The sequence below is a fragment of the Musa acuminata genome, chromosome BXJ3-9 (genome assembly GCF_036884655.1).
Source record: "Musa acuminata AAA Group cultivar baxijiao chromosome BXJ3-9, Cavendish_Baxijiao_AAA, whole genome shotgun sequence".
Classification (NCBI taxonomy): domain Eukaryota; kingdom Viridiplantae; phylum Streptophyta; class Magnoliopsida; order Zingiberales; family Musaceae; genus Musa; species Musa acuminata.
In genome coordinates this window covers 1,624,622-1,648,689 of record NC_088357.1, presented here as the reverse complement: position 1 = coordinate 1,648,689, position 24,068 = coordinate 1,624,622, and the positions used below count along the sequence as shown (strand labels likewise).

The following is a 24,068-nucleotide window of genomic DNA, read 5'->3' as shown; positions in this document are numbered from 1 at the left end:
TGCGGGCCCCGAATGGTTGGTGAGTTGGGCCAGCGACTCGGTGGAAGCGACCCGTCCGCGCACGAGCATGTGCCAGGCGTCAGACAGCGAACACTCGTCCCCACCAATTAAGTTTCGGAAAGGGGGAAACAAGAAACAAAAACGATTCCGAGAGAGAAGATAGCAAATAAGTGTTTTTAGAAACAAAAATCTCCACCCAAACTCTCATCTTAGCCGTCCATTTTCTGCTCTTCTGATCATCCGTATCCCGCTTCGACATGAAGCTCTTTCCTTGCATACATCTGACTCACACCCAATCGTGTCCTCTTTCGAATTCTATTCTGTGTGAGATGCGTCTTGCACTGTTCAAGAGGAGTGGAAAGAAGGAAGAGGAAGGAGGAGATAGCGATGGGAGTTGCCAAAGAGAGCAGAGCGCTGAGGAAGGGCAAATCGAGCCTTAGCCCTGCCCCCGGAGCGGTTCCCGGAGGGGCGATGGCGCCGGAGGTTGCCCCCGTCGCGTTCACCGTCGACGGCGCCGACGAGGATGAGCGCCTCCGACTCGCGGGTGCGCTCGCCCGGGAGGAGATGCTACGCCGCCGCGCGCGCCGGACAAGGCAGCTTGCCCGTTGCTACCGCCGCCAGTTCTGGGCCCTCATGGAGGAGGTCCGGGTGAAGCACCGGGATTACTATTGGGAGCACGGGTTGAGCCCCTTCGATGAGGGAGATGACGGCTGTGGGAAAGGACGGGCGAAGAAGGAGAATGGCGGGCGGGCGGCAGCTGGGGCTTTGGATGGGATCGAGGAGAACGGGAGGGCGCGGTTAGGGTTCGGGGAAGGGGAGGGCAGTGGTCGGACGATGACGGGGGAGAGGATGCGGTGCGCGTTTCCCGGGTGCAAGTCGAAGGCGATGCCCTTGACGAGGTTTTGCCATCCGCATATTTTGGCGGACGGGAAGCAGAAGCTTTACAAGGCTTGTACGTATGTGACGAAAAGGTGTGGACTCTGAACTCTCTGCAAATTAATTCTCTCTATCTGGTGTGTTCGATTAATATGTTAGATGGCTGTTTCTTTTTGTGGGTTTCTTCTGTTGAGGGGGTTTGGTTCTTGTGGTGGAATCTTTAAGGCAGATGCAGTTGATTAGAAACCCCAAAATTTGAATTAACAAGCAAGCATAAATCATGCTGCTGGGTTGCTGTTAGATTCTTGGTTTTGGTTGAGTGTGTCTTTGGAATCTTTCAGGCAGACGCAGTTGATTAGAAACCCCAAAATTTGAATTAACAAGGAAGCACAAATCATACTGATGGGTTGCTGTTGGGTTCTTGGTTTTGGGCAAGTGTTTCTTTGCCACTATCTTGTCTCATTAGTTACGAGTGCTAATGACTTGAAATATCTGATAGCATCTTGGTACTCCCTCCCTTTCTCTATGATGCTTTTCTTGATAGTGATGCATCATTTATGCCTAATGTTGCAAGACATGCTGGGCCTGGATGAGACTTGTCTTCTGTTTATTTAGTAGCTACAGAACCACATTAATGCATATCCATCAGCTTCTTTCTGGACATCCAACCTTTTGTTTCTAAAGCAAAAGGCTGCAAGTAATGTATGAATTTTTCATCTCTATTAGCCATACATGCTGGTCCTTGGGCATGTGCTGTTGTGGGTACATGATGCGCCATTGGTAGATAACTTCGCAGCTAGGATACCTGTCGACTTTTTTCTAATTTGTTAACTGCCTTCATTTAATTGTCTTCTCTCACAATAACAAAGAAAGAAGTTTCAAATTCTTATACAAAAACTATATGAAACATTAATAATTAACTGATTAACAATGTGTTTTTGTTGCCACATTTGCACACATTAAATATCCATATGATAGGAGTATTGGGGAAGTTCAATCAGGTAACTTGAATAGCACTATCCTTTTAATAGTTTGTAAATTGTTACAATCACATGATTGAAAATAAATAGATAAATAAACATATATTATGCAGGACATGCAGTTCACGTGATTGAGAACATGGCATATAATATGCAAGTTTACTCTCGAGATTTTGTTTGTGCCCATTTTTAACTGGCTGGTTTGTGGCACTATTTGGTAGTGTGAACTTTGCATATAAATGTTATGTTTTATTGGATGACATAGAATATGCCATCTGAAGCTCTTTTAATACTTAGGTCAATCTGCAGCCTTCACCTAATATCTTGTTCATAAGTTCCCATTAGTCAACCATTCTTCAATCTATTTGAGGAATGGTATTGCATAGGAGGCTTATTTTTACGTATGAGTATGTAGTCATTTAGCATCTTCTGTTGTGGGGAAAAAAGGTGAAGCCTAATTCATGAATCATTTGTGATGCATGCTTTTTGTTGATTTAAGTTTTGATGATGTCTTATCCTTTGTTATTTAAGGAATAACTTAGTTACTGTTTTCCCATTTGGCTACCTTGCTATTGGCTAACGGAAATTAAATAGAGTGCAAAAGCAGGCATTGCAGGGTTTGAGGATTTGTGATAGTTAAGCACCTTAGTTACTTATTTAATAAGATTGAAATACGGAAGTTGATAAAAAATTGGTAATTGTCATTTCTCAACTAGAAAATAACCATTAGCTTAGAAAGTGATGAAACAATGAATGAGCAAAATGTCATGGTGAAGGATTAACTTAGGAAAGATATCTAGTGCAATGGTAGATACTAATGATATGGTGGGGCAATAGGAATATAAGAGGGATCTTTATTTTTAAGGGGAAACGGCAATTGAGGTTACAGACTATGTGATCTATTACGGAGTACATGTAGCTTTTTTCCCTTTTTTTTTGTTAATATATTGATTTATAAGTGGTAAGCCTCATATAATTATTCTCATGAAAATTTAGATTAAAAAGGAATTTAGCACATGACAAATGTGATGGAGATATTTTTGATTTCTATACCTTTTATGGTGTTGGATGCATTAAGGTGTGAACCCCATTGAGGCTTACAATATGAGCCTTTCCTCATACAAGCCTCAAAAGCTTCATTAAGGCATGCCTCAGGCATGTGCCCCTTGAGCTTTCCAGAATGCTCAGTGCTTTCACATTTTTCATTAGATTTATCATTGTAACTAACCATGAGATTCTTTTGTTATACAAGATATAAACTAGATTTATATTGCGATGGAATGTCAATGACTTTATGTAATAGTAAGTTGACTTTTCTTTGTTTTCATCTTGGTCACAAGTCACAAGATTTTGCACTATGATGTGTTCTGATATTATGTTGAACATATAAGTGAAAATGGATTGGCCTGTCTCTTTATCGGTAATAATTGTATAGGTTTGTTTTTACTGGTCCTTTGTCTTTTTTGTTTAAAGAAATTGTTTTAGCTTCATTTACATGTATTGCTGAGTTTCTTGCTTCATTTGCATGCTTTAGAAGAATCAAGCAACTTTATAATTTAGATTCTAGCAAATAGGAGCTGTGATGCTCACTGTACAACAGCCTAATAGATATGCTTAATCTCTAGTTGCATTTAGCAACAGCTCCTTTCTAATGTTGATCATGTGGTAAAGCACTTGATGGTTATTGATTTATGTTATTGTTTTAGTCACAGCTGTGGGCAAAGCGGGCCAATTACCTGTGGGAAGCCAGTCCTGAGAGTTGCTGAGCCTTCTCTCTGTCATGTCCACTTCCTGAAAGTTCAGAGGAGTATCTCAAAAGTTTTCAAAAGTGGTGGACTTAACATATCCTCTTCAAGCAGGGCTGCCCATAAACTTAGTGTTTTAATAGCTGAATGTGTTCGTCAAATTCAAGACACAAGAAGAGAAGCATTGCAATTTTATGTGGATTAGCTGACGTATGTTTGTATGATGTGTCTCATAAATGCTCTTTACCCTCTACTGGTGGTGGAGGACCTCATCTTTCTGATCTGGAGATCATCTTGATGCAGCACTTTTCTGTGTATTCATTTTGAATATAACTGAAGGTATGCCCACTATTATCACATATTCTAAACAAATTGTATGCCTTCATTTTTCCATATGGTTTAAATATGTTTGTTTTAGGCAACAGTCCTCTAGCATTTTTATTACATTTTTCCTTCTTGCTCCATTGGCAATTCAAAATTTCTAGTTGATAAATTTCATATGATTGTTTTGTCCATGACCATTTTCTTATTGTAACTGTCATTCTTGACCTGTTATATTTTAGAAATATTGCAGGCTTGTCGCCGGACGAAATATGTGGACAAAAGATGGTCTTAGTGCTACTTAATATAGCAACAGATTTGTTGCATGGATGTGATGGCATATGATATCGACCGCAGAAGACCCAGTGATTATTATCACACTCATGGAACCTTAGATGTTTGGTTTATTATGGCTCTTGATTGATATACTGCCCAGACAACCTGAGTTCATGAATTCTCTGCCAAGAGGAGGTATCACACCATTATTCTTTTGGGTGACTTAGCAGAAACAAGTCATATGCCAACAAAATGCTGCAAATTCATACATTATCCTTCAGTCTTTGCAAGACTGCCTGCCTGCCTGTTTTGGATCAAGAATCCAACCAAATTGCTGCTGATATGGGTTTTGTGTTGGCTCTGACGTGGATAAATATTGATTTGATGATATCAAGTTTAAGAATATTTGCCTCCAGTGGAAGGCTTTTGATTACCACACTGAAGGATGACTGATCAGTGACCGGATGCTGTGCTTCACAATCTTGAGATCGTCTCAGTGCAGCCTATTGTTGGTATATTCATTGACCACACTTTCCTGGTTGTCAAGCAACGTTACATGGAGATTGGGGTTCCCTAAAAGATTAGGTGGCAATGTAAATGACTTATGGTGAATGCAAAACACAGACCCTTCTTTCTGAAGTATTATTCTACTATCTATCGTAAGTGCTTTGTTTATGTTTGTGTTCTTTGCTTCTCACATATGCTTTTTTCGATCTTTCTATCCGAGAACATTATTTTGGGTGTCTAATTAATTATTACCAGTCATAAAGCTTCAATTTTTTTCTTTAAAATAATTATTCTCAATACAAAGTGGTAGTACGTTGTCAAATGGTTCGTAGTATTTCTTATGCAGGTTATTAGATGATTTTAGCGTCTGATTTATTAAATTACTTACCTGACAAATGAATGAGTCTAGCAACTGAAGTTTATGCTACACAAACCTTTTTTTGACCTCTTAGCATCCCTATAGATTTAAAAAAATATATTAAAATAATTATAATTATGGAAGTTAAATATTTAATCTTATTTATCTTAATATCGTTGATTTTATTGATGGAAGATATAATATGTGATAATATATACGTGAATAATATAAAAATAATAAATAATAATAATAATTTTAATGATGGTGGTAGATAGTGATGTTGTGGGTGGTTGTTGTGGTGGTCGTCCGTAACAACGACGTGGTGGTTGGCTTTGTCAATATTGATCTGAACATCAATGACGAGGAGGCAAAGTGGTGAGACATTTGCATTAACATTAGAGAAGAAAGAGGAGAGAGGTGAGGCATTTACGTTGGCATTATATCACTCTGCCTTCTCTTCCTCTGATGCAGGTGAGGCATTTGCATCGATGCCATATTTAAATTTTCGAACGATCGCTTCGTCCAATGGTACGACGGATTAAAGGAGGGGGCAGTGGGCGACGAGAAGGAGGGAGAGATTGCAAGTAGGCACGACAAAGAGGTGCGCCTGCTTCGAGCTCTTGAGTTTTACTCAGTGTGTGAATGACGCGTACACCCTTGCCATAACGTGACTTGCTTTCGGATCAGCTCTGCCCATTATTAGAGGGGATCTGATCGGATGACAAGGATTGACAAAAGAGACAACAAATCTTTATCCTCCTTCTCACTCACCTGTTGCGTTATGGTGGTAGAGGGAGTATCAGAAAGATGGCGATGATAGATATGGCAAGTGCGAAGGAGGATGAGGGTTTGTTGTCTCTCCTGTTATCGGACATATACTCTTCGAACCTCCATTTTTTATGGCAATGATTAATTTGTTGTTCGATCAAATCCCTTCCGGTCGTTGGCAGAATTGATACAGAAGCAAGTCAGCAACCATGCCATTGTGGTCGAGCCGTATGCATCGTTCATGCACCAACTAAAGCTTGAGAGCTCAAAGCATGTGTGCCTCTTTGACGAACTCACTAGTAACCTCTCCCTCCTTGTCACTCACCGCCTCTTCATTGAATTCGTCATGCCATTGGATGAAGCAACCATCCGAGGATTTGAGCATGATGCTGACGTATATGTCTCACGTGCCTCTTTTTTCTCCTTCGATGCCGACATATATGTAGAGCGATGTTAGAGGAGGAAGAGCAATGTGATGCTAGCATAAATATCTTACCTCCCTCTTCTTTCTTTTCGTCATTGATGTTCAGATCAATATCGACAAGGTTGACCATCACATTGTTCTCGCCAACCATGGCATCATCATCCGTCACTATCATTAAAATTATTTTTTTGTCTATCATTTTCATGTAATTTATGTATGTGTTAGTATTTTTCATCGATAAAATCAACAATGTTAAGATAAATAAAATTAAATATTTTATGTTGATAATTATAAGAAATTTAATATAAATTTTTTAACTAGAGATCGAAATAATAAAATGTCTAACTATATGGGGTAATTTGTAATTAATCATAAATCTTGTTATGTTGTGATTAAATTGAACATAGTGTTTTCACCGAAGATGCGATCATTTTCATATGTATTTTCTTCTTGTCTTTTTTATTGGGCACTTATATAGAGAAGTGAATTGGTTGCAAAATTTTGTTAGAATTAATAGGCAAGTTTGTTTCATGAGAAGTTGTATTATCCACTACGACGAACGTGCTGTTTTCGTACTCGGCTGCTTTGTTTTGATTTAATATATTTTGTTTTTGGAAAAAAAATCACTTGCATTACTAACATTGTTACTTTTGTAGAGCCCTTGAATTGAACTTGCGTTTTGTATTATGCCTTTAATTAGATCGGAAGTTTTTGGTTGGTTGACGTAAAATCGAGGCATACGTCTAAATTGAATTATTATAAATGAACAGAATTAGATGTTGAAAATAAGAGAATTCATAATTCATATCCATTTTGTAGAGTCGACCAAACAAATGGGATAAAAGCAAGCAAAAATTAACTCGATTTTTCCTTAAAACCCAAGAAAAAGAAATATAATTGGAGCGGAGGAAATTTATTTTTTAGTATTTTCCTTTTCCAATTTTCTTTCCGCCCTGAATGCTTGCAATCACATGGGAATCGCGTTTCAGTCGGGGAAACGTTTCTCCTGTTCCTTCCCCATCTTTGCCGCAAAGCTCTGCGCTTAAAAGGGCTCCCCATCTGCTACTCTTCCCGACGCCGCTGTCTGAAGGCAGATGAACGCCGCGAGCTCCACCGCTCCGCCGGTGCTCCTCCCCTCCCATCAACACCGTCTCCGGAGGGCGTCGCTCGTGTTCTCCTCGCTCGTCCTCAAGCCCCGCCCTCCCCTATCCATATCCTCCTCCCTCTTCGGACACCGCCGCCGCCGCGGCCCCCCCGACCCTAAATCCTCCTCGCACGACCGAAACCTCGAGGTCGCCATCGATCCCAGCGCCATCGCCGCCCGGGCCTCGGCGGCCGCGGGGCGCCTCCGCCGTTTATCGGAAGAGAGACTCCGCCGCTTCCTTTCTGCCGGCGAAGAGGCCTACCACGATCTCCGGACATCCGTCAGGGTCGACCGATCCCGCAACCGCGTCGTGTTCTCATGCCGCGAGTCCTCGCTTCTCTTCGTTTCGAATCTGTTCCTCTGGAGCTTCGTTGCCATCCTCGCTGCCAGAGCTCTTGTTTGGCTGGGGTTAGGGTTCCGGTCGCGCTGGAGGTTCGGTGATTGGGCTGTGATTAAGAGAGATCGAAGTCTGGGCGGAAGGGAGGTTGTTGTCGGCAGGAGTTTTAGGGGGAGGGACTGGAACAAGAAGAGTTTCACGGTTTCGAGAAGTCCTCTTTCGCCTGTGAGAGGGACTGAGTTGAAGACCGTAGAGAATGTGGCTAAAATTCGGAGGGAGAAGCAGGAGAAGCTGCCCGAGTGGTGGCCAGATTCAATACCTGCACCGGTGATTGTGGCAGGAAAGCAGGATTACCAGAGGGAGGTTGATAGGCTAGTCCGAGGTGAGTATTCTTTGCTAGTGTGTTGTCTCAACTTATTTCCATATTTATTTGGAGGCCAGTGGCTGTGATAGATATGCGATTATATTGTCCAAGTCTCTATAAATAGTTCTCTGCATATAATTTATAAAATGAAAATTGTAGAATATTGTGATGTGTTTTTAATAAAAACGTCAAAAACACTGGTATAAAGTATTCAACGAAAAGTTAGAACATGAGATGAGACCGTCATTACAATGCCAGATATGATTTGCACATTCGTTTGGTCTAATCAAATTGTGATCAAGGTTAACAAATTTAAATTCCAATCACAAATACTCAAACTAGGAGAACTAAATTAATCTCATTTTCTGTCTCTTTATTTGCAACAACCAACTAAATTCACTGGAGCACATTTTCAGGAAATGACATGGGCAGTTTCAACTTTCAACCGAACAAGCATGTCCTTACAACAAATTCTCCTTGACTTCTAGCTGTTATATTTTGTCTTTATATTCTGATGACATTCTATTTCCATTACATTAGAAAATAATATATTTGAACTTTCATCTAAGTATCTTACTTGGACGGGTTAGAGTTACATAAAATATTGTGGAATCTCTTAAGGGTTAAATGTGGATGCAAGCATTTCATGAGAATTCTGTCCTAAACGTGATTGTCTCCAAGTTAGTGGGACTTTATTACACCTATCTTATGTGCTCCCATTCACAAGAGATATCGTCTGTTAGGTTAAATGTGATTGATATGAGACTGCTAAACTGAAAATCACTCAGCTCAAAAATAAAAACTGACACTATCACATACCTACTTAGATAATGCTTTAGGAAAATGGTCATGGAGATGCAACTCAATATAATATTGTTGGAGGGTATCATGGTACAATTGGGCACTTGCAAAACACACAAATGGTGGCCATTCCATTCTAGTGAAAGGTATTCATTTCAAATTGCAAGTCTATGGAGAAGGTGTCTTTCTTGGCAAACTTTTATGTGTTTTAAGTAGTATTTCTTTTTTCCTGCATATCTGAAGGGTCAGGATCTGTGAAGTTCTTTAACAAGCTATTATTTTCTGAGTTTGTCAATCTCTTCCCATAATGAAGGGTAATTCAAAATTTTGCTTTTGTTTTTTTTGCAGTCATAGAATAAAAAAGTACATATTGTGTTAACCAATCAATAGAAGTCATATATCATTAAAAGGGAGTATTAGCCCAGGAGATTGTGTTGTACAATTTCATGAGATGTTGAGCAACAAGCTGTATTTCTGCAATAGTTTGGATTAGTTAGTACTTTGGATTTCTCTCTCATTTGGTTGGTGTTCATCAATTACATTAATGTGTTTGATTCTAGCTGCTCACTGAGTTCTTGGAGATTATTTTTGTATACAAGGGAAACTAGAAACTAGCATATGACTGTTCTTTTTGCTCAAGAAAAACAATAATTGTCAATTGGAAATAGCATTTGGTTTCTGAAATGATTTAATTACATCGGGGTTAACAAAATTGATCTATAATTAGTTTCAAACTTTGAGGATTTGTTCTTTCTTATAGTCCTTTCCTGTTTAAGATATTGTAATTGTCACTTGTTTCTGTGTTTACTGGTAAAACTAGCATATCCCCATTTAAATTTGTCTATTGAATGTCAATGACATGTACTTTCTTGAACCTTTGAGTTTGAAGCAGTAAGCTATTGTCTCACACAAATGATATTTCTTCTGTTTTGTCTTTTGTAGGTAAATACTTCTATCCTGGAAATGATTTTGTTGAAGCTACACTCATGCTACTCTCAAATCATTGCACATTTACTTGTATCAGCGATATTGGATTATAGAATGAGCGGGAAGGACTATAGATATGATGATATAATCCAAGTTAGTGTTCTTGTAACCTATTTGAGATTTGTGCTACCATGTGTCTTATTTATTTTATATATTGTGTCAACATAAGTTTTCATAATAACAAGGCCTTAGATTTAAACATTATTTCTGGTTTATAGTTGATATTTTATTATTTGGAATCTGTTATATTCGATGTCTTTAGTAGAAAGATTTAATGATTTTTGCTAGTTTTCACCCTTAAATGTAATCCAATGTTGTCCAAATTATATAAAATGCAAAACATGTATGATTAACTGAGAAATAACCAAGTGGAAGTAGCAAATAATCATATGAAAATGAAACTATCACATGTTTTCTAGATTCAAGAAGATGACCCTGTAATGATAATTCCCAGTCTTGGATGCAATATATTAATTATGCTGAATATAGAAACAATTTCTTTCATTGAAGTACACAATCCAATCAGGATTCTCACAATTATTGTTATGATTCATTCATCAATTGGACTGCTTTTGGGAGCTTCTTTAAAGAAAAAGATTTGCCTGTTTACTGCAGAAAACGTGGATCGCTGTTTGGGGGTGGAATCTAGAAGTCAGAGTAGGAATATTTTGAGGCATGTGTTTGGAGAGGACTGTTGGTTTTTAGATTATCAATTTTGGAGGAAGAGAGCTATTGGGTGTTGTTTCAAGGATGAAAGAAGTTTGCATACTGATCTTCTGTTTCAGTATTATGTTTACATGTTGTCCTTGGTGGGATTTATGAGAAAAACAGTCTTCTGTTGCAGAACTTCTCAGGTTTTAATGTTTGGAGAAGGAAGAATGTGCACAGGTAGAAGTAGGTGTCTTTTATTTCGGTGTCTCAGGTGTTACTACCTGAAAAGAGAACAGGAGAAAGAGAAGAGAAGAACAAGAGATATATAGGCACTCACTTAGGGGCAGGCCTCTCAACTTGTCATTGCACAAGTAGCAAGAAGTTGAAAGAATCTAAACAATTTCAACTATATCTGAAATTTAAATACTATAAATGTCTACAAAAATATTCGGTTAATAGAACACACTTGAACATGGTTGTTACTTGTTACTATAAATCGTGTTATTTGCTTTTATAAATAGAAATAGGATAAAAACAGACATTGGAAGTTGCAATTCATGGCCCATTCTTCCAATTTAAAGCCTAATCAAGTAGTCTTGTCTCCAGTCACTTCTGAATCTGCCTTACGTGTTCCTTATGTTGATCGAAGGGCTTGACATCTAATGAGAATGATGATTATAAATCATAAGCCATTCATGGCCTCCATAAATTTTCGTGGCAAATAAATCTTAAGCCATGATTATAAAATGAGATGTTGCACTTATGAAGCTCCTGATGATCCATTAAACTGTTTTGCAATCAACAAACAATTATCTGTTCAGTTCTAATTTTTGAATACTTAGATGGACTGAATTTCTTCCCTTATTTCTTAGAGTCAGATGTTCTGGTCATAATAGCTTGGGAAGTGACTATCAACAGTATGGTTCGTCTTACCGGTCTGTACTGGTGTACCGACCAGTTGTTAATATGGTGCGTACTGAGCATACTGACACACGGTACATAGAGGCATATCAATATACCGCCTATAGCCTTCCCCTATCGGACTGGTACATATTGTACAATAGTATATTTGTGTGCTAAGAACATTAAGTAACTTGTTTGGCTTTCTTGGTAGTCCCTATATAGTTGGGACTTTATGGCGTTGTTATTGTTTAGCTTTCTTGGTAGAAGAGGAATAGGATCCTGGCCTTGAAGCTCCTCTGTTTTCCTTGATCACATTAGTCTGTATGTGGATGACTTCTATTGCTTCAGTTGGCTGCCTGGATGTCAGAATTTTGGCCACTTAGCCAATTTGAGTTGGTGGATGAGGGTATCATCGCATTCCTCATAGTAAAACAAAAAAATTTTCACATGTCAGTTCAGGTTTCTATTTGTAGCAGCCAAGTGCCATTAGTCTTCTTTCAAATAGTCTGCCTAATTAGACTAAGGTGTGCTGATTAGGACACTAAAGGATAGAGAATGGAATGTATTTTGCAGTTTACCACCGACACTAGGAACATATAGCAGTCAGTTGACTGGGAGGTGGACTACCTTGTTTCTATCTGTAATGACTATGATGCTTTAAGTATGAATCACCTTCTCCACAGAAGTTCTAGCTTACACTGGCATGCATATTTTCTTCCCCTTTCCTTTTTTAATCCCTCCAGCTTTTTCCCTTTCTTCCTTATTTTTCCCAGCAGGACACTCTGATGGTACCAGCCTATATACAGCTATACCAGCTTACTGAACTGTTTCAACCATGAATTGGTATATTAGTGCTAAAATGACAATCCCTGTTAGAAAATCTATCGCCCCTGAACAAGTTTCAAAAGAAGCAAACAAGGGTAATGGAGAGGAAAATGTAAAAAATGTCAAGAAAACATTGTGCTGTCATATATATATATATATATATATATATATATATATATATATATATATATATATATATATATATATATATATATATATATATATATATATATATATGACAGCACAATGTTTGTGTATTTTCTATCATGAGGCTGTCAAAAATATGTTGCCAAAGAGAAATAAAAGATAACATCCAAAAGTTTATAAATAAGACATACAGAAGCATTAGTTCAACTTTCTTTAATAAGATGGTTTGCTATTTATCTATCTCAAATTTGTGAGGTGATGTCTTCTGTCTGTGAGTGCAGCTTCGTGAGATATGCAAGGTGTCTGGTGCAAGGGCCTCTTTTGAAACAGCTAATGCACGTGATTCCTTTTATCGAGCATCTGTGGACTTTGTTCTTAACTCATGCAGCAGGTAATTTGCTATCACATTCGTTGATGGTTCGTTTCAGTCATGCCAAGAATTTGTTTTTTCACTTGGCTTTTTGATGTGAAAATGAACCCTTCTTTTTCCAGGTTGTTATTTCTTGGTTTCTATCTTTAGATATTCTACTTTGAATTTTTTTATTATAAAACAATCAGAGCAATAATACCAAGTGACAAGCCTCAAATTGGCGGCGAGGATGTCAGACAATTTATTGCTGGGCTTGCCGTTAACATTGGACTTACTAACTCCCGTGCTATTACACTTGTAAGTGCAGCTGTTGCAGCTCGCACTCGTTCATGTTTTCTACAATGTTGGGTAAGTTCTCTTTGTAAGGGTGGCTTTTTGTGTCCTTAGAGTATCTTTGGGGGTCATTGAACATATGTTTGCACGGATATGATGGCTCAAATGATTGAGCGACTTAAATCTCTGTTTCAGGCATTGGAAGTTCAGGGAAAACGAACTGAAGCTCTGGAGGAATTATTAAAGATTTGTCTTATCCATCGGACTTTCCCACCAGAAGAACACTCTGTAAGCTCTTGATTAACTTTTCTAACACTTTTTTACCATCTGTTTGCATTTAGTTATTCCCTGTTATTCTACCATATGAACATATAACACATATCACTAGTTCTATATACTTTGTGCTTATTTAAGTCTCGATATTTTTGGTTTCTAGTACTATTAGGTATTTAAGTTCTATTTAAGGTTCATCCTCAAATGACTTCATCTATGACCTCCCTAAATTAGGAGTATATTGCACCCTTGAACATTCTGTTGAGCTAAGATTCTAAATCATTGAAGGTCTCAGAGATGCTAAATTTGTTGTTTAGCCATGTCAAAGGTGTAATATGTTCTAAATAATAGGTAATAAAGGTGGCTTAGTGCATGTCTCTCCATCATTGCATGGGTTTGAAACATGGATCAAATTTCATATGTAGTGGTGCATATATGTCAGGATCGGATAGTTTACCATTGATGCATATTGAGATTAACATATCATTTTTTGTGGTCAATATACTGTTATGGTCTGGCATTGATGAAATCATATATGAAAATTTGCAGGCGGAAATGGAGATGGTAGGTAGTGGTCTCAAAAGACATCTAACCATAGAACAAAGGAAGCACTTGCTTAGTCTGTACAAAGAAACTTGTGGTGCTGATGATCACAGATCTATAGTGGAAGCTCTGGGTCTGGTAAGCATCCTCTCTTTTCAAAACCACCTAAATATATGAGCCTTCATCTCTCTAGCTATTATGGGATGTATATAACAAAAGAGGTTATATTTATTTTGTACTTTGGCTTTTAAAATATATTGAGTTGGTTTTTATATATGGTGCTGAACTTTTTCAAATCATCTGACTTGGCCATCGTTCAGGAGCGGTAGCAATGTACGACTCTCAAACCTGTGGGATATCCATCCTGGGAAAATTTTGATGAATTTGTGGATTTTTTTTTTCTCGCCAGACAACATGACAGCAAATTCAAAGTGGGATGCAGTATCATGATTATCTTCAAATAACATGATGAGTAACATTTGCTGAGATTCGTACCTATCTTTTCCTCCTGTAGAAGTCAAAGGCATGACACAGGTTAGAAGGCACATTCAGTGGCTGGGAAATCTATAAAGGACCAAAATAAGGAGGTAGACATCTCTGCCTCTTTTCGGATCGGTTGAAGATTTATATGTACCTAAAGATGATTGTAGTCTTCATTTCTTTGCACTTGTCATATAATACATGATTGGTTGTTAAATTATCTCAATTCATTTGAGCTTCCTTTTCAGTCTTTGTACCACTACAATGGTTTCTTTTGATTTGATTCACAACTTGTTGTTTAATGCGCACTTCAGAGAGTTGTATAATACATGATTGGTTATTAATTAGCTCAGTTTAAATTCTCGCTTTCTGTTCTGCTTTGGAGGAAAGATTGTGTAAGCACTAGAAAGTTGGGGTTTAGATTTTTCGTTTGTCGGAAGTATTAACTTTATATGCAATGCTTGTGCATGCAAGAAAGGTTAAACATGGCGAATGGCTGAACATTACTATTTGTAACATCATATTCTTTCCTTTTTTTTATTGATTCCCAAAAGCTAAACTCATAAATCAATGCATGGAAAGTGAAATTTTGGAGAAAATCCCAAGAGAAAAAAAGAAAAAGAAAATATACATCTCGTATTCGTGGGGAAAGGATAACTGTTTGTTTTACTTTGGCAGTTTGTGCTCCCCGCTTTGGATTATTGTTACTTGTTTCATGTCGTGTATGGTGAAGATTCCGTAAGTGCAAATGTTTATTATCACGTGATCTACTGCATTAATGTGCATCGTGTTCCACATCTTTTCTGCCGTAGATATAATGTGCATAATTATCTCTCTCTCTCTCTCTCTCTCTCTCAGCGAGTGACAGAGGCGTCCACGTAAAAAACGTGCTCACTACGGTTCCCAGGCTCGCTGTTCTATAAAGACGCATCAGTTCTCTTCAAGTCTCAGCTCATCGTCACCAACTCCGGCGAGCTTCCACACCGGGTACCCACCCTCCCGTCTTGGTTCTCTTGCAATGGCTGCTTTCAGGCTGCTCTTCTTGCTTGGACTGTGCTTGTGTCTCTCTTCTCTGGTCTCCTCTAAGTCCGCAGACTTCATGGCCTTGACCCTTGTGGTATGCTATGTCTAAGTTTCCTCTACTGATCTGTTGTGTCAACGCTGCTCTTAGCTTCCAGCTTATTTGCTATATGGTCTCACTCGCTCTTACAAGATGAAACAAAAACTAAAATCAAACATCAACTTCCTTATATATAAAGCGAGGAAGACGAAGCCATACTCTGACGTTTGATGTTCTTCTGAGTGCAGTGGCCGGGAGCGCAGTGCACCGGCGACATCTTGAGGATATGCTGCAAGCCGTCCTCAGGGATGCCGGCGCGGGACTTCCAAGTGCAAGCCATGGAGACCTACGACAGCAATGGCAAGCTCGTCAAGAAGTGCAGCATCTGCGCCTTCTCCGCTGACAGAGTAAGAACTCGATCTGTTGAGACCCCCACTGACTCAGGGAGACTACTGTGAATACGAATCTGTTACTGATACTTGGATAACGCACTAATGGCAGCTCAGCGACCTCCTCCCGACGCTGCACGACTACTGGAGCGACGTGAGCTGCCCCAGCAACGACGGGGTCAACCAGTGGCAGAACGCCTGGTGCACCTACGGCACCTGCTCCAGCCTCACCCAGGTGAACTACTTCACCCGCGCGCTTGAGCTCCGGGCCGAGGTGGACCTCCTCTCCCTCTTCAGCTCCTACGGTAACGTCGTCGACCCCCCTCGCCTGCACATGTTTAGAAGATGGATCAGTGACTGACACCGGCCTTCTCTCTCCCAAGGAATCGTGCCGACGAAGAGCAAGCTCTACGGCTTGGAGACCATCAAGGGCGTGCTGGCGTCCCACTTCGGGGCCTCCACCTGGGTGGAGTGCAACATCAACAAGCTGTGGTTTTTGGAGTCGCAGCTCTACAAGATTCACATCTGTGTCGCCGCCGACGGCAGCTCCATCATCGACTGTCCTGTCACCAAGAGGAGCAACTGCGGCGACACGGTCAGGTTCGTGCCCTTCCCCTGGACAAGCGCCGCGGCCGGCGAAGGCAAACTCGAGTCCGGCCCTTCCGGGAAGGCCATGGTCCTGTGATCGATCAACACATACCATGAATCCGGTGATGCCTCCAAGTAGAATAAATAAACGATCCCTCAAAAATCTCTGAATACCGAATTTGAGGCTTCGTCTTGTACTACTGCTTCTTAGCTCATGTCACACATGATGACCAGTAGCATATGCTTTCCCCTCCTCAGTTCCTATGTTCCTATCGGATGACTTGCTTGTTCTCGACTTTGTTGAATGGGAAGAGAATCAAAGGGTTGAAGCCAATAATTTCAAGAATACAATATGGCCTACTAAATTAATAACAAAAAATTTCTAGCCAATTAAGTTCCTTTGATATCCCTTGACTTTCCTCAACACAAGCACGATAGATTCAGACCCACCCACCATGTGAGGAACTCAAGGACAAATAATGTTGTCTTTGGCTTATCCTTGGCCGATGAGAATACTGCATTTTTGGCCACTTGATTAGATTTCTGAAACCCCACCAGCCTCCAAATTAGACTGCATAAAGAGAGGATGATGCTGTCAATAATAAGGCCACTGGCTTTCATTTCCAGGCTTGTCTTCACACACAAATGTTAACCCACACTACAAGAACATTGGCCTCATCAGTAGAAGCTTGGAATACGCCCATTCTTCCTTGGAAAAGGGGACGAATACCAGCCGACTGTACCAGTAAAGGTTGTCCATGGAAAGCATCTTAAATGGTGACACTGGTCATAAGAGAAAAAAAAAACAGATTATTAGGCATTTTTATGTGAAAACAACTGCTATAATTCACCATACTGTGTAATTAAAACAGAATAAAATTTGTGAGCAGCTTGCCCTGAATCTACTTATGAGATGAAACAGAATTGGAAACAATAGGTGTTAGTCATCGACAAGCATCTTGAGAATTGAGAATATTAGTCATGCAAATCCAAAAACAGTTTCTAATAATTTTCATGCTAGGGCACTAAAACAGACTGCCGGATGGTATCGGGGAGCAACTTGCTTGATTACTTCAGGACAAACACAAACACTGCTAGATCATTCAACCATGCATCAACCATGAGATGTCAGCCAACAGAAGCAATAATCACAGCAAACATCATAAGAAGGGAAATGAAGCCGTAAAACTCATATTCCATACAATTGTGTGAATTTCCCGAAACGCAATAGATGATGTCGATGCACTACATTCCAACTCATGTTTGATAGATAAGCATCAAATGTTGCAAGGATATATGTCTTGTTCAAAAATGTGAATAAGAAACCTGCATTTTCTTAAAAAAAAAAAAAGTAAGCAGTGATCCCTTCAAATGCTATAGTTTTCATCACCTGGAGAGATTCCATATGAACTCTTCTGATAGTAACCATGCTATTAAGCTTCTGCTCGGAACATCTAGTACATATGTTACAGATAATCCAAAGCCATATCTAGATAGAACCTATACAGGTAGATTGGACAATTACAATGCATATAAGCAAATATTAACAGAATTAGCTTCGAAGATTTTGTTTCAAACATGAGTTCATAAGCTACAAACAACACAACTATGAAATATGCAATCAAATAGATACAAAATTAGTTCAAAAAGGTTTTACTTTAGGCACCTAATTCATAAGCTAAGCAATACCTGAAGACATTCATCAAAAAATATATTTTCTACCACAGAAGAAATTATTGAAATACTGATTCTATCATAGGCATCCATCTAGAGATCACACTGGTGAACCACCACAAATGAAAGCTAATACACAAATTGATGAGAATTGGGATCGCTTGGAAGGTAAAACTACTTGCAGGAATACAAAAGTTAAATCCGCATTCCAGTATTATCTATTTATTTTTTATCTCAAGATCAAAGAGAACAAATTAATTATCTGAAATAATCTCTTAGATAAAAAGATTCAACCTGTATTCAACTTATATCAACGCCACCAAACAGATCAAGGATGGGTGCAATTGAAGATGTAAAATGACAAGAAGCATGGAAAGGCGAAAGCTTTATACCCTAGATCTTGATAATCTTGGCAGCTTTGACCACAGGATTAGCCTTAGCAATCTCCTCCCTCCCCAACGCCTTGTAATCGAATGAGCAATCATGGACGTCGGAATACCGGTGGCGACCGCAAAAGAGATCCCCGCATCGACACCGGAATCCAGTCAGCCCCACCTTTCTCCCGCAAGTGGAGCACCTATTGCTGAATCGTACCTGCGGTTTGGATTCCTCCTCAGGCTTCGACTCCTTGTCGGTCTTGGGCGTGGTAGATGCCGCGACGGCGGTCTCCGTAGCCGGAGTCCCCGCTCTCAGGTTCGGCGATTCCTCACAGGGTTTCAAAAACAGGGACGGCGGTACAGGGGACGATGATGGAGGAGCAGGGGTCGACGGAGAAGGGGAGGAAGGTTTGAGGATTTCGGCTTCGTCTTTGTCAAGATTACAGCTTTCTCGAGCCATTTGATGCCGTGGAAGAGATGCGAACACAAGCAAATCGAGGAGATTGAAGCCGAACAGGATTATTAACTAAGAATTAAGTTTCATAGATCGATAAAAGATGGATCTTCGAAGACTCGAATCGGAATGATGGGTGGGAAAAAAAGGGGGGGTTTCAGGACGTATTTAAAAGAAATCAAACAAAATTCAAGCTCAAACCTAAAAAGGAACGATTTTTCCAACAAGAAAAAAGGAAAGGAAATATCAGTAGTCAAGAAGGATTAAAGCTGCAGCGGATCGATCAAGAAGTAAGCTTTTTTGACAACCAAATCAAATCGGAGACAGGATGAACGAATCCGGCTCAAAAGATCAAGATTTCTCCCCGTGCTTCTGACGAATCAAGATTGAAGGGCAGTAACAACTGACCGGATAATTAGAAACAAGAGAATCCTGGTCGATCCGATAGAGGAAACGGCGAAAGAATCGGGGTAATAGGGGAGGAGGGAAAGGTAAAGGTGGGAACTTAGGATGATTCGTTAGAACTCAGACTTAAAAATTTTATATAATTATGAAAATAAAATATTTTGATTCGATTTACCCCCGTCGATTTAATCGACGGAAGATACATCACATATAAAAATAATAAAAAAATAAAAAAAATAATTTTAATATCATAATAATTTTTTTTTTGTAGTCGACTGTTATGGTGACGATAAATAATGATATTGCTGGGGTTACGAGTGATTATTATGATTATGATCGATGATAATGATACAATGATCGATGAGAACAATATAATAATATCCTTGGAGACGACCAGGATAGAGCCTTGGAGGCATAGTTGAGAGATTTTATAGCTTCTTGCGAGGGGAGAAGGAGGAAGAGGGAGAGCAATGACAAGAGATAGATGCAAAATGAGAGGAGGAAGAGGATGATGCTCTGCATTTGCGTCAACGCCAATACAATCGCAGAGCAGTAAAAGGATCGCTCGGCATCTACATTGACGTCAACACAAATATAGAGCGATAAAAAGGAAAAAAAGGACGAGTGATCGGAAAAGGGGGAAGAACGAGGAGAAGGGAGAGCAATGGTGAAAGGTGAGACAAAGGGAGAGGAAAAAGAAGACGATACAAAGGCATGATGCTTTGCATCTATGTCGGCATCGATGCAGATGAAGAGAGACAAAACGGGAAAGAAGGATGTGGGATCAAGGAATAGGGGAAAAAGGGTGAGCACCATCATGCATTTACGTCTGTACTCACGTAGATGCAAAACAATGCCACCCTGCATTTACATTGGCGCTAATACAAAGGTCAAGTGATGCTCTGCATTTATATATGCATTAGTGCTAATGTAGATGTTAAGCAGCGCTTTACATCTGCATTTGCATCGGCATCGATGCAGATATAGGGTGTTGCTAATCATTCTTCCCTCCTTTCTCGATCCCTCATCCTTCTTTCCCTTTTTAGCACTCTGCATCAGCATTTGCACCAATGCAAATGTAGGGTGACGCTTAACTTTCTTCCCCCCTTCCCTGATCCCTTATCCTTTTTCCCTCTTTTGTTGTTTTGCATTTGTATTGACATCGATGGATATGTCAAGTGTTGACATATACATTGTTCTCTTCTTAGTCAATTATGATAAAACTTTCGATGAACGTCCGGACTTCCGATGAACTCTCGAACTCCCAACTAAATCTCGTTCTTGACTCCGAGACTTCATTTTGCTTTATGTCTTAATCACTATCGTAGTTAATCTTGCACACTTAAAACATATTTTGATCTAGATAATTATTACAAAGCTTAAATCAAATGTTGTCCGGCATGTTATTGGTTCATCGACGCTTCGTCCGATTCTTCGGCGCATCGTCCTCTCTTGTAGCCTATTGCCTAATCGGCCAGTTGACCTCTGTAACTCTGATTTCTTTGATGCAATTTTCGCTCTTCTTGGCTCGAAGCCCGAACCCATGGCCCGAAGCATTCTGTTGATACATCGATCGATCCTCCGACTCGGCATCCAATCTTCTGACATGTTCTACTCCGGCCCAATATGATTCTTCTTGGTTTTAATTATCTTTTCTTGATCGAATATTCCTGCGTCACTCAAAATGTAGATCAAATCATAAATACTATCAATTGGTTTCATCATCAAAATTTGAGATTCAACACACCCGACACGTCTCTAAGGACATCCTCGCATTATTCTTGCCAACCATAACCACAATAGCCACCCGCAGCCCATCCGATGTTTAAGTTAGCTTTAGGATGATTTTATAAAGTAAAAGGGTTAGTTGTAAAAAGATCCAACCCCCTAAACATATTGGATGGAAGGAATTACTTGTAACGATTGTAACGCTTTCCCTCTAGTGTTTCATTCACGGGACCAATAAGCTTGTGATGACCTAACATATTTCCTCTAGTGTTTTACCCATGAAGATTTACCGAGAGGGGATAAACCCGATCAATCGCCCGTAGATTACTATTTATGAAGATCGATCGGATCGATCCAAATGACTTCGCATGGACTATTGTCTCCGAGATTGATAGATCATATTTTCCTCCGTATCAGAGTGTCTTGTGGGGGATGATTGACCCCCTTTCTTTCTTTTTTTACGTTAGTACCTCACCTCTGTGATCACCAGCGGGAGGATACTAGTTACCAAAATAATTCCTATCAATATCCATTATAAAAATTTATCAAGCTATTGTTAATAGAGATTATGTGATCTTGTCCATCGTCAACGAGAGCATCAGAGAAATCAGAATCATCTTGATCATTATCCATATTGATTATCAAACCGACAAAGGCATCTTGTTCAATCACATCAAAAATTTATGACGATTAAAATCGATTTGGACATTGCCATCATCCATATTAATTATTTCACGCATCAGATGGCCAATCACCTGCTTGTCGTTTTCTTGGTGGTCATATTATACATTCTCCTCGACAACGCTAACGTGGCTTCCACATGTCGAGTAATTATCAAATCCACGTGACGTTGACTTGACGCCAACGTGGCAAACTAGATTTCCACACATTTGGATAGAGGGCAAAATAGTGATTTTATGGCCCAATTGCTATGTAATTAATTAATATTTGAAGAATTATAACTGTACTTCTTTCTTCATATTGAAAATTAATTATAAACACATTAACTAGAAAATTCTTAACAAAAGGGATTAATATATTTCATAATTTAAGAATTTTCATCGATACAATTAAATAATAAATAAATAATTCTTGGTTCCCATCCAACCCCACCTCCTACCTTCAACTCCATAGAAGAAAAAATGATGATTAGATAATATAATTCTTCTTTTAGATGAGTATCTTTTAAATTTAGTATCCTGTCAATGTCTGTGTTCAAATTTGCATCTACTGATCAGAAATAAATATGGAGACATTGATTGTGCTAGTTAGCTTAGGTAGTAAAACTTTTCGGATCACTGAAAGTTTTTGCGATTAGGTATTATTTGATTTACAGAATCGATACGTTGACTGCAATACTTCATGCCAATCTTAGTCCAGTTTCTTAGATATTAGTTAAAAGTGATGTGTTGCGCACAAGACTCTCACTAGTGATAAGGTCATTTAGTCTTGTATTAATTGAGGGGTAGTCTTGTATTAATCGAGGGGTATGGAACTAAGACTCATAAGTTTGTTGAGTCTCCCTCACCCTTAAAGATATTTTTTGAAACTTACTCAAAAGGATAAAATCATACTGGTATGCCCATCGCTCAAAACAAATAATTCTTTACGAGACTATACATCACATCAATGATTAACCGACTAAATGGTCCCTTATTAACTAGTGTATGGTTTTGATAAAGCACAATTTGGTAGCATACCCTCTAACAATTGCTCACAATCACATCAGTGCCAACCAGGAGCATTAAAGTCAACATGACGGACCGCGTTGGCACCATGCCCCTCGAGTACGATGCCGCCCCCACAAAGATCGGGACGACACCGACCGAGTACGACGTCGCCTCGCAAAGATCGGGATGACGTCGATCGGGTACGATACCACCCCACAAAGATCGGGACAGTGCCGATCGGGTACGAAGCGCCTCGTAAAGATCGAGACGATGCTGACCGAGTACAACGTCGCCCTGCCGAATCGGGACGACGCCGATCGAGTGCGACATCGTTGTTTACGGCGTTGTGGTATAAAGGACGCCCGATGTTTGTACGAGAAGTGAGTTCGCTGCTTAATGAGTCGACGACCATAAATTGTGTCAGGTAAGGTTGGTCCCCATGCTCAAGGTATAAAAACCCATCTCTGAGTCAGCGCCGATAGGGATTTCCTCGTTTTCACCCAATTCCAACTAAACCTTCGGATGAGTCGAGTCGAGAAATTTTCCTCCCGACCCCAACCTGTGTGCAGGAGTCAGATGATAAGGAAGAAGGCGACTAATCAAAGGGGAACCTTCGCGTTCTGGAAGTGGGGTTCGAGCTCAACCCAACCGGACGACGACTTCCGCTGCCCGAGTATTCACACGGGCGATCTTGCACATCCGGGACAAGACCGAACCGTGCTAACTCCTCAACCACGGTGCAAAGGTTCACCGACCGGTTTAAAATGGTCAAAATTCAGAGTATTATTCTTACGAGAGAAGAGACTTTTCCTGTGTTAATTAGATCTCAAATACATTCCAGATTTAATTTTAATTTTATTTTTCTCTTTCCTAGGAAAGGAGAACAAGAATTAGTGAGAAGTTGCAGGAGCTTGTGCCTCTAACATGGACAAGGTAGTACATTCAGGAGCTTATCATTCTTGTAATATAAAATCATCAATTCGAATTTTTCCCTGGCGAACAATGGTGGATAGAAACGTATCGAGGGTGACACCATTACCGTTGATCGTCGTTGAGGACCTCTGGAAAATTTCTCGACCCAGCTATTTATGGTTGGGGCAGTCGACACTGTTCCTCCGTAGTTGAAAGAAGACCTCCAAGCATGAGAACATCAAAATAAAATCCTTGTGATTTCTCCAAAGTCGTTCAACCCAACTTGTGAATCGTAGAGTGACAGTACTTTATTTCTCCTGTGCGGTTTGCATCATAACCCATGACTTGCACTTAATGATATATTATATGCAGCTGCAATAAGTTTGCTTTGATTAGGACGCCTTTGCTGAGGGATCATACAGCTCAGCACTGCCCATATTACATACGTGTGGTTGGTA

At 39.7% G+C, this 24,068-nt stretch overlaps 4 protein-coding genes and 1 long non-coding RNA gene across 8 annotated transcripts; 3 read left to right on the top strand and 2 right to left on the bottom strand.

The window, feature by feature from the left end:
• The first annotated feature begins 244 nt into the window (after positions 1 to 244).
• LOC135585764 (uncharacterized) lies at positions 245 to 4,873 on the top strand. Of its 3 annotated transcripts, none has more exons than XM_018817971.2 (3): positions 245 to 971; positions 3,569 to 3,940; positions 4,176 to 4,873. In XM_018817971.2, the coding sequence occupies exons 1-2, from the start codon at positions 388 to 390 to the stop codon at positions 3,804 to 3,806; spliced, it is 822 nt and encodes a 273-aa protein (XP_018673516.2). In that variant the 5' UTR covers positions 245 to 387; the 3' UTR covers positions 3,807 to 3,940; positions 4,176 to 4,873. The 3 variants fall into 3 exon arrangements, with proteins under 3 accessions (XP_018673516.2, XP_065023829.1, XP_065023828.1); XM_065167757.1 differs by having other exon boundaries at positions 253 to 971; positions 3,563 to 3,940; positions 4,165 to 4,873; XM_065167756.1 differs by having other exon boundaries at positions 255 to 971; positions 3,563 to 3,940.
• Positions 4,874 to 7,278: 2,405 nt separating this feature from the next.
• Positions 7,279 to 14,723, top strand: LOC103996750 (uncharacterized). 2 transcript variants are annotated; one of them, XM_018817968.2, is made up of 7 exons: positions 7,279 to 8,118; positions 9,926 to 9,981; positions 12,696 to 12,805; positions 12,973 to 13,132; positions 13,253 to 13,345; positions 13,880 to 14,011; positions 14,283 to 14,723. In XM_018817968.2, exons 1-7 carry the CDS (start codon positions 7,350 to 7,352, stop codon positions 14,289 to 14,291), a joined length of 1,329 nt encoding a protein of 442 aa, XP_018673513.2. In that variant the 5' UTR covers positions 7,279 to 7,349; the 3' UTR covers positions 14,292 to 14,723. The 2 variants fall into 2 exon arrangements, with proteins under 2 accessions (XP_018673513.2, XP_009416011.2); XM_009417736.3 differs by having other exon boundaries at positions 7,280 to 8,118; positions 14,194 to 14,723.
• A 369-nt stretch (positions 14,724 to 15,092) lies between these two features.
• LOC135649941 (uncharacterized) lies at positions 15,093 to 15,773 on the bottom strand. Its single transcript, XR_010501432.1, has 2 exons — positions 15,633 to 15,773; positions 15,093 to 15,558 (listed from the first exon to the last, which is right to left on the bottom strand). It is a non-coding gene; the product is annotated as an uncharacterized LOC135649941 (long non-coding RNA).
• Positions 15,316 to 16,647, top strand: LOC135649940 (extracellular ribonuclease LE-like). Its single transcript, XM_065168922.1, has 4 exons — positions 15,316 to 15,470; positions 15,662 to 15,820; positions 15,915 to 16,107; positions 16,186 to 16,647. The coding sequence occupies exons 1-4, from the start codon at positions 15,372 to 15,374 to the stop codon at positions 16,485 to 16,487; spliced, it is 753 nt and encodes a 250-aa protein (XP_065024994.1). The 5' UTR covers positions 15,316 to 15,371; the 3' UTR covers positions 16,488 to 16,647.
• A 1,810-nt stretch (positions 16,648 to 18,457) lies between these two features.
• Positions 18,458 to 18,901, bottom strand: LOC135584821 (zinc finger AN1 domain-containing stress-associated protein 15-like). Its single transcript, XM_065168988.1, has one exon. The coding sequence runs from the start codon at positions 18,899 to 18,901 to the stop codon at positions 18,458 to 18,460; it is 444 nt and encodes a 147-aa protein (XP_065025060.1).
• Positions 18,902 to 24,068: the final 5,167 nt, after the last annotated feature.